Source organism: Lactuca virosa, chromosome 3, assembly GCF_052849685.1.
Source record: "Lactuca virosa cultivar CGN04683 chromosome 3, Lactuca_virosa_CGN04683_v6, whole genome shotgun sequence".
NCBI lineage: Eukaryota > Viridiplantae > Streptophyta > Magnoliopsida > Asterales > Asteraceae > Lactuca > Lactuca virosa.
Genome location: NC_136428.1, coordinates 255,523,645 through 255,533,071, shown reverse-complemented (window position 1 = coordinate 255,533,071; position 9,427 = coordinate 255,523,645). Strand labels below are relative to the sequence as shown.

General features: G+C 47.5%; 1 protein-coding gene across 1 annotated transcript; it reads left to right on the top strand.

Annotated features, from left to right (window-relative positions):
- The first annotated feature begins 653 nt into the window (after nt 1-653).
- Nucleotides 654-1,328, top strand: LOC145164542 (uncharacterized). Its single transcript, XM_079083254.1, has one exon. It carries the CDS (start codon nt 654-656, stop codon nt 1,326-1,328), a length of 675 nt encoding a protein of 224 aa, XP_078939380.1.
- Nucleotides 1,329-9,427: the final 8,099 nt, after the last annotated feature.

Here is a 9,427-nt window from a genome sequence, read left to right as displayed (position 1 = left end):
TATTCCCTATATATATGTGTCAGTCTTGTCAGAATATACGACGGTTGTGTGTGTGTGTTCCATTGTACCTGACGTTTACGACTCAATACAAACGTGTGCAATTTGGATCATTTTTGCTTCTACTCCTTGTGCTCATTGATTATAGCCTGTTCTTGTGTTTGATCACTAGTTGGTTCCAGATTTGGGGACTTACAATTGGTATCAGAGCCAATCTGGCGTCAAACTTGTTAAATCTGCGTTTTCGGTTGGAGATTCTCTTCATTTTCTTGACTGTTCAAGCTTGGTTACTGAGTTTCTGTTGTTGATCGTGATTTCAAGGCTAAAGGGATTGAAGATCTGCTCGAAATCAGCTGCTTTCATCAAGTTCTGGGTGTTTTCGGCTACAATTGTTCATTAGTTTTCGGTCGTAATCGTGTTTTCGGCCGTAAACGCTTAGCGTTTTCATCTGTAAACCATTTTCGACTAAAAACAACCTGTTTTCGACTGTGAACTGCCTTGAACCGTAAACTGTTCTTGACTATAATCTTTGTACGACCGTAAAGCCTTTTCGGCCATAAACCCTTCTTGGTTGTGAACCCTTTTCGTTTTCAGTTGTGCTTTCATTACAAGTTTTATTTTCAGTCAATTAAGAAAATTCAGAAAATTAAAAAAAAATGGAATCACAAAACATGACAGTTCATCGGGAATTAGATTTAATCATGGGAATTACCACAAGAATCCCACGTCTTCTGTCTTCCGAAGGATTTCCTGAATGGAAATACAGAATCGAAAAGTATATCAAAATGAAAGATTTCAAAGTCTGGCGCAACATTCTTAGAGGCCCTGTTAGGATTACCACCACTCTTGCAAATGGAGCTATAATTGACAAAGATGTGGAAGATTACACTGATGAGGATTTTGATAAATTTGAAGAACAGGAAAAGGAATTGGCAACCCTAACTATGGCTTTATCCCCTGATATTACTCAAGGTTTCAGGGAATATACCTCTGTCAAAGCACTATGGGAAGCTTTAATTGAAGTTTATGAGCGAAATGAAGACATGAATCAAAGCCATCAGGACATGCTCAGACAGAAGTTCAACATGTTTAATCATATTCTTGGAGAATCATTGGAGGCTCAACTGCAGAGGTTTATCACTCTTACCACTGAGATGAGTTCTGCTGGAATTTCAGTGCCAATAACAGATATTAACAAGACATTGCTGAACTCCCTTCCCAAGACGTGGGACATGAATGTCTCTGTTATCAAGAAGACAAAGGATCTAAACCGACTCAGTCTTACGGAAACAATGGCAATCATTAAAGCCTGTGATCTTGATGACAAGTAAAGGGAATTTAACCATGTGAACTCTTATTCAACTGCAAATCTTGGGATTTCATCGAACAATGCTTTTTCATCCTTTACCACTCCACAAAATCAAGCTTTTGCTGTTCCACAACCACCATCCCATGTTGTTCCACCAGCTATGCCTTATCCATATGTAGCCTCCTCCTAAAAACTCCTGTTACCACATCTGGTCCAAAGCAAGTTGAAGAGAATATGGCCCTTGCTTCTGGTTTAGTGAACTGCTACAACTCCTTTGTTGCTGGAGAATTGCCTCCACATATTTCTTTCGCTGATCTTGATCAGATTCATCCAGAGGTTGTAGAAGAAATGGACATCACTTGGCAGATTGCAATGTCTGTTTTCAGGGCTAAGCAATTTGCCAAGAAAACTGGAAAGAATAACTGGGGAATGAATGCAGAGAAGAAGGTTGGATTCAACAAAGGGAAGTTGAGGTGCTTTAATTGTCACGAGCCTGGTCACTTTGCTCGTGACTGTTCGAAGCCTGATAGAAGAGTGAATCATGAAAGAACAATGGTGTCGGTTGCAAATAATAGGGGAGCTGCTGCTAACAACGAATCTGCAAATCTGGCGATGGTAGCTCAGTCATTTGATTAGGAAGATCAAATTCAGGCCCTAAACATTTCAGGACCTGAAAATGCTCATTTGGCCCAGATCAGTGAAGTCCCTGCGGAGAATGTTGAAGAGGATCCTGAAGCTGAGATGATGGAGTTGCAGTTTGCATTCATGGTATCTACCACTTCTGAGCCTAAGAAAAAGGAGGTCAGTGAAATTTCTTGTTCTCAAGCATGCATTGATAATGTTAAAAATTTACGTCAACACATCGAATTATTTCGTAGAGAAAACGAGGACCTAAAGTACGAAGGATACACACTTAGGAAGGCCCAAAAACCCTTGAAAGAACAATTAGAGGCTAAACGTAATGCACGATTCTTGGTATGTACTTAATTCAAGTAATTCTTATATTTTTCTCTAGGACTCGACGAGTTGGGGGCTCAAATCATCGAGTAGAGTCGTGATCCACGGGAAGTTTAAGTGATTTACTCGACGAGTCGAGAAACCGACTCGACGAGTGGATGCTGTTTGAGTGAAACCCTAAATTTGAGGGTTTGCACCCTATTTAAACACCTTATCTTTCCCCATCTCAGCCCCATCGTCCAGAGCAAACCCTACCTTGAAACCCTAGCCATTTCTTGTGTGTTCTTGAGCTTTGAGGTGTTATTTTGTGTGGTTGAAGTTTGAAGAAGAGAAGGAGGCTTGTGAGATCAAGGGGAAACAAGAAGATCCAGAGTTTTGAGCACATTTCCAGCTTATTTGACGTACAAAGATGAAACCTTGGTTATTTAATGCTTAAATCTTTATTTTGGACCATTTTCTACATTCTTCTAAGCATTAGTGAAGTTGTACTCGGATTTGAGGGTAGAAGTGAGTTTGTGCTTCAGATCTGGAGCTACTGGGAGTCTTTATGGCATAAAGATGCCAACTTTGTTGCCATAAACACCCCATGCATCTTGTAGACCATCTTTTATGGCTTTTTGAGCCAAAGGCCCCATGCATGTACACCAAGTTTGAAGCTTTACGTATAAAATGGACCCTAGGAGGCCAGATCTATGGTTTTGATGCGTTAAGACCCATTCAAATCGACTGTACAGTTGTGATCAAGGATGGACTTGGCGAGTCTCTTTTGGAACTCGGTGAGTCAGGGTGTATTTGCCACAAAATCCTTTATGTTGATGGACCGGGTGCTAGAATGGAAGGTCCCTCAATTGTTTAGGCTCATTAGGGACCTGGGAGTCATGGGACTCGACGAATGTTTGAGCAAACTCGGCGAGTCCAAGGCAATCTCCCAACACATGAAGATGGACTCGATGAGTTGTTCATACAACTCGACGAGTCATAGACTGGACACATTCATATGAGGGAGATGAACTCGACGAGTTAAATAATGAACTCGGCGAGTCGGATGAAGATGGTCCCAATAGTATGATTGAAGGAGAACCTGTTGAGTCCTTGCTAGACTCGAAGAGTATAGTCGGGTTTGTATTGGGTTAGAGGAATATAGACTCGACGAGTTGGTAGGCCAACTCGGCGAGTCAAGTCAACTGGATGTTGACTTTGACCGGATTTGAGTTGACCCTTGTTAGGGTTACAAGTTCTGATTAATAACTTAAAAGGGTTGTCGTGTAGGGATTTCGGAGTCGAGGAGAGTCGATTTTCACACCGAGGACAGTTTAGCACTACACGACATCGAGGTGAGTTACCTTCCAGTAGAAGTGGGTCTAAGGCACCAAGGCCGGCCCACTAGTAGTTGTTTAGTTGGGACGATTGTCTTTTTGATAATTTTCTGGTTTGCCATTGCTTGATATGTGTGTATGCTAGCATGATGTGTTATATGTGATAGTATTGGTAGGAGGGGACTAGTCCTCGATTCGATCGCTACGACCAATGGGTAGGTCAGACATCCCAGATATGCCTAACAGCATGATTATGATATGATAGTATATGCTAGCGGGGGGTGAAATAGTCCCCGTGACCGGTTCAGATAGACCGGAGGGTAGGTCGGCACCCCAGAATGGCCTGACATGGGTAGGTCAGCACCCCAGAACGGCTTGACATGGGTAGGTCAGCACCCCAGAATGGCTTGACATGGGTAGGTCGGGCACCCCAGAATTGCCCGGCAATATGTATATTGATTTGTATGTGGTATGATGGGGGAACTCACTAAGCTTTGTGCTTACAGTTTTAGTTTTGGTTTCAGGTACCTCTTCGTCTAAGGGGAAGGAGTCGGCGGTGTAGCAGCGCATCACACACACACATGATTTCCGCATGGAGTTTTCTGGGATTGTACTCTGATTTTCATTACTTTTGATGATATGGTTTTGAGACACGATGTTATGGTTTTTATAAATTGATGTAACACTGACAATGTTCTGGTAAACTGACTTATGAATTTCTTAATTAAAAATGAAATTTTTGGCCTTGAAAATTGGGATGTTACAAGTTGGTATCAGAGCCTTGGTTTGAGGGATTCGGACACACCCTCGGGGGTCTCTGGACAAGGTGTGTGATGCGTGCGACCGGCCGAGCTCAAGTAAGTTTTCCCCAAAATACCCATACTTGTTATGTTATGTTATATGACTCTGAGAACTGCATGCTAGAATAGGGCGAAGGATCTAGGAAGCATGCCTTATATGCCTGTTGTATGACCTGTATGCTAGGGCTGTCTAGTCAGCGATAGGATAGCCTGATTAGGTTATGCTTAATTTGGTTACTCAATGCACGAATGTTGCTTGCTTTGTGCTATGGGGATTCTGGCCAACTTTAACTAACTAGTGAGCAGATATGTAGCGGTATTCGCAAGCTAGTTAGGGAAGGGTGGTAGGGACCCTTAGTGTAGCTGATGGCGGAGAGTAGGTCGGAGGGTACCCTAGGAAAGCCTAGGATGAGATTAGTTGGGAAGCGATATTGGTAAAGGGACTTGGTGAAGTTAAAGCAATCCTTAAGGAAAGTACGGATAGATGTGGAAGGTAGTATGGGCCCGTACTACTGGAAGTAGAGGATTCGTACTCGAGTCAAGGAGGGCCGAGATGGAACCAGGATACTTGGAGAGTGTGTGAGACCTCTTGAGAGTATGTATGATCCTGACGTTTATGTGTTTATTTTCAGTATGGCGATCACGCGACATGGAGCAGGAGGTTCAGGATCGGGATCAGGCTCGAGTGCAGGATCCGAGCAGGTTGATGACGGGCTACGCGAGTTCATCGCGTCTGAGATCACGATAGGTATCCTTGAGGCGACCCCGGTCATTTTCGGGTCGATCAAGGAGGGGATTATTGAGCTGATGGAGAATCGCCTCCGGACGTTCAGGAGTGATTTGGCATCTAGCCAGACGGGTACGCGCACACTGTCCTTCAAGGACTTCAGGGGGAGTGGTGCGCCGGACTTTCACGGGGTGAAGGACCCCATTGCTGCCAGGAGATGGATCGCAGACATTGAGTCTGTGCAGTTGACGAGCTTCTGCCCGGAGGGGTCGAAGGTCCGCTTTGCTGCAGGATGTTTGAGGGATAGAGCTAGGGATTGGTGGGAGTCAGTTGGTGACTCGCTGGGAGCCCCAACCATTGAGGTTATGACTTGGTCAGATTTTGTGACCAAATTCCGGGCTGAGTTTGCGCCAGCTGTGGAGCTTCAGCAGCTGGCCAGAGAGTTTCTTAATATGAGACAGACGACCGAGACAGTGGCGGAGATCACCGCCAAGTTCAGCGATAGGGCCTTATAGGTACCTCAGTATGCAAGGGATGAGGAGATGCGAAAGACCCGCTACCATGATATGTTGAAGGCTGATATCCGGGAGCATGTCAGCTACTCCGCTTGCCCGACCCTAGAGTCCATGATTGCCATGGCGCGGGAGAGGGAGATTGATTTGGAGCACCTCAAGAAGAGGAAGGCAGAGACAGCAGGTTACGAGGGTTTCTGGGAAGAAACCCAAGGGATCCGACGTGAGTTAGAAGGGCCAGCCGGGCCAGAGCCGCTGTAGGAAATGCGGCAGGCCGCATGAGGGAGCTTGTAGAGCGGAATCGTCGGGCTGCTACAAGTACGGCAAGACGGGGCACTTTGGCAGGGATTGTATTGTCCCCGCCCCCACAGTTTAGACATCAGACCTGATTTGCTTCCATTGCAATCAGAGGGGCCATAAAAAGGCCAACTGTCCTAGATTGTCAGCAGCGTCAGCAGCAGCGCCAGTGTTGGCACCGACTCCAGCAACAGCACAGGTTGCGGATGGACGGAAGGTCAAGACAGAGGCTCCAGTGGTGCGGAGCCGAGCGTTTCAGTTGACAGCCGAGGAGGCACGCACCGCACCCGATGTGGTGACGAGTATGATTTCTTCTCTCTATTCTTTTACGTTATGTCGCTGTAATTTTGATATGTTATTTATGTGTTATGTTTAGGATCGTTCCATGTGAACGGTATCCCAGTTCAGGTGTTGTTTGATTCGGGTGCTACCCGATCGTTTGTCTCTCTTGCACTTAGCAAGAGGTTTCCTGAGTCCTCAGGCATGTTGGATTGCCCTCTAGAGGTCGAGATTGCGGACGACCGGTCAGTGCGAGTATCAGAGGTTTTCAGGGATTGTGTTTTGCGGCTGTTCGAGGAGCGCTAACTGGTAGACTTGGTTCCCATACCTTTGCGGGGGAACAAGGTTAATATAGGTATGGATTGGCTAAACCCCAATGGGGCGGTGATCGACTGCGCGCAGCAATTGGTGCAGATCAGGACCCCAAGTGGGGGAGAGCTGGTAGTTCAGGGCGAGAGGCCACAGTGAGGGCCAACTTTATGTTCAGCAGCGAGGGCTAGGCGCTACTTCCAGCAGGGTTGCGCAGGATATGTCACCTATGTTATGGATACCCGGGAGGCGGGTAAGGCGACGGTGGGTGATGTGCCAGTGGTACGAGAGTTCGTGGATTTATTTCCCGAGGAGTTACCGGGGATACCTCCGGAGAGGCAAGTAGAGTTCAGGATCGACCTAGTCCCTGGTGCGGCTCTGATAGCCAAGGCACCATATCGGTTGGCTCCTCCTGAGATGTAGGAGTTTTCTACACAGCTGCACGATTTGTTAGACAAGGGATTCATCAGACCGAGTAGTTCACCCTGGGGAGCCCCGGTTTTGTTTGTGAAGAAGAAGGACGGGTCGCATCGGATGTGTATAGATTATCGGGAGCTGAATAAGGTAACGGTGAAGAACCGTTACCCACTCCCGAGGATTGATGACCTCTTTGACCAGCTGCAGGGAGCATCTTAGTTCTCCAAGATTGATTTACATTCAGGTTATCATCAAATGAGGGTCAGAGAGGAGGATGTGCAGAAGACTGCTTTTTGGTCGCTTTATGGCCACTATGAGTTCGTGGTGATGCCTTTCGGGCTCACCAATGCTCCTGTCGTGTTCATGGATCTCATGAACCGTGTGTGCAGACCGATGCTGGATTGGTCTGTGATAGTTTTCATCGACGGCATATTGGTTTATGCCAAGACGCAAGAGCAGCATGAGGGGCACTTGCGGGAGGTTCTGGATACATTGAGGAGGGAGAGCTTGTATGCTAAGTTCTCCAAGTGTGAGTTCTGGTTGCGCGAGGTGCAGTTTCTTGGGCACCATGTCAACCATAACGGGATTTCGGTTGACCCGGCCAAGGTGGAGGCCGTGATGAGATGGGAGGTTCCGAGGTCTCTATCTGAGATTCGGAGCTTCCTGGGACTGGCAGGCTACTATCGGAGATTCATTCAGGACTTCTCCAAGATAGTCGTGCCCCTGACCCGGCTAACGAGGAAAGTCGTGGTTTTTCGCTGGGGGCCTGAGCAGCAGGCCGCGTTTGAGACGTTGAGACAGAGATTGTGCGAGGCGCCAATCTATGGAGGATTTTGTAGTATATTGCGATGCGTCCATCTCAGGTTTGGGCGCAATATTGATGCAGAAAGGGCATGTTATCGCCTACGCTTCGAGGCAGATGAAGCCTCACGAGGCGAATTATCCGACGCATGATTTGGAGATGGGGGCTGTTGTTTTGGCCCTCAATATTTGGTGTCATTACCTCTATGGGGTCCGTTGTACTATTTACACGGACCACAAGAGTTTGAGGTATCTCATGGACCAGCCAAATCTGAACATGAGGCAGCGTCGGTGGCTTGATGTGGTAAAGGATTATGATTGTGAGATCCTCTACCATCCGGGGAAGGCCAATGTCGTGGCCGACGCGCTTAGCCGCAAGGCAGCGCCGATCAGGGACATCTGTATGAGTATGATAGTGGTGACTCCGCTGTTGGAGCAGATTCGAGAGGCCCAGTAGGAGGCCATGAAGGAGGAACATCAGAAGAGCGAGCGAATTGTGGGCCAGGTTCCCTCCTTCGACTATGATAGTCGGGGATTGTTGACTCTTCACCGCAGGGTGTGTGTCCCATATCATGGAGGTGTGCGCCAGATATTGATGGAGGAGGCGAACAAATCCAGGTTCTCTATCCATCCCGGGGCAACGAAGATGTACAAGGATCTTCGTCTTGATTATTGGTGGCCCTGTATGAAGAGGGATGTAGCTTGGTTTGGGGAGAGGTTCCTGACCTGCAGGAAGGTCAAGGCGGAGCACCAAAGATCTCATGGCAAGGTCCAGCCGTTGGATATCTCGTTGTGGAAATGGGAGGATATTACTATGGATTTTATCACGAAGCTTCCCAGGACCGCACGAGGAGTGGATTCGATATGGGTCATCGTTGATCGGTTGACCAAGAGCGCCCATTTTATCCCGATTCAGGAGAGCATTTTGGCCGAAAGGTTGGCCGATATCTATATCAGGGAGGTGGTGGTGCGATACTGGGTGCCAGTTTCAGTGATTTTTGACAGAGAGGTACGGTTCACTTCCAGGTTTTGGAAGAAGTTTCATGACGAGCTGGGTACTCGCCTGCATTTTAGCACCGCCTTTCACCCGCAGACGGATGGTCAGAGCAAGCGGACCATCCAGACTCTGGAAGATATGCCGCGGGCGTATGTTTTGGACTTTGGAGGTAGTTGGGATACTTACCTTCCTCTGGCAGAGTTCTCCTATAATAACAGTTATCATGCGAGTATCGACCGTCCTCCTTTCGAGATGTTGTATGGGAGGAAGTTCAGGACCCCGATATGCTGGGGTGAGGTTGGTCAGAGGGTCATGGGGAGTACCGAGGTGGTACTCAAGACTACGGAGAGGATCCAGCAGGTGCGGAGCAGGCTTCCGACTGCTCAGAGTCGGCAGAAAATTTACGCCGACAAGCGTCGTTTGGACCTGGAGTTCCAGGTCGGGGATATGGTGCTCCTGAAGGTGTCGCCTTGGAAGGGCGTCATTCGATTCAGGAAGGGGGACAATCTGGGCCCCAGATATATTGGACCCTTCAGGGTTGTAGCCCGGGTGGGCAAGGTGACATATAGGCTGGATCTGCCAGCCGAACTCAGTCAGATTCATAGCACTTTTCACGTCTCCCAGTTGCGGAAGTGTCTGGTGGACGATTCGGCAGTGGTGCCATTAGAGGATATCCAGGTGGATGACAGCCTGAACTACATCGAGCGGC

Excerpts from the sequence above, each read along its gene's own strand:
- LOC145164542 (XM_079083254.1), top strand. The coding sequence starts at position 654 with ATGGAATCACAAAACATGACAGTTCATCGGGAATTAGATTTAATCATG.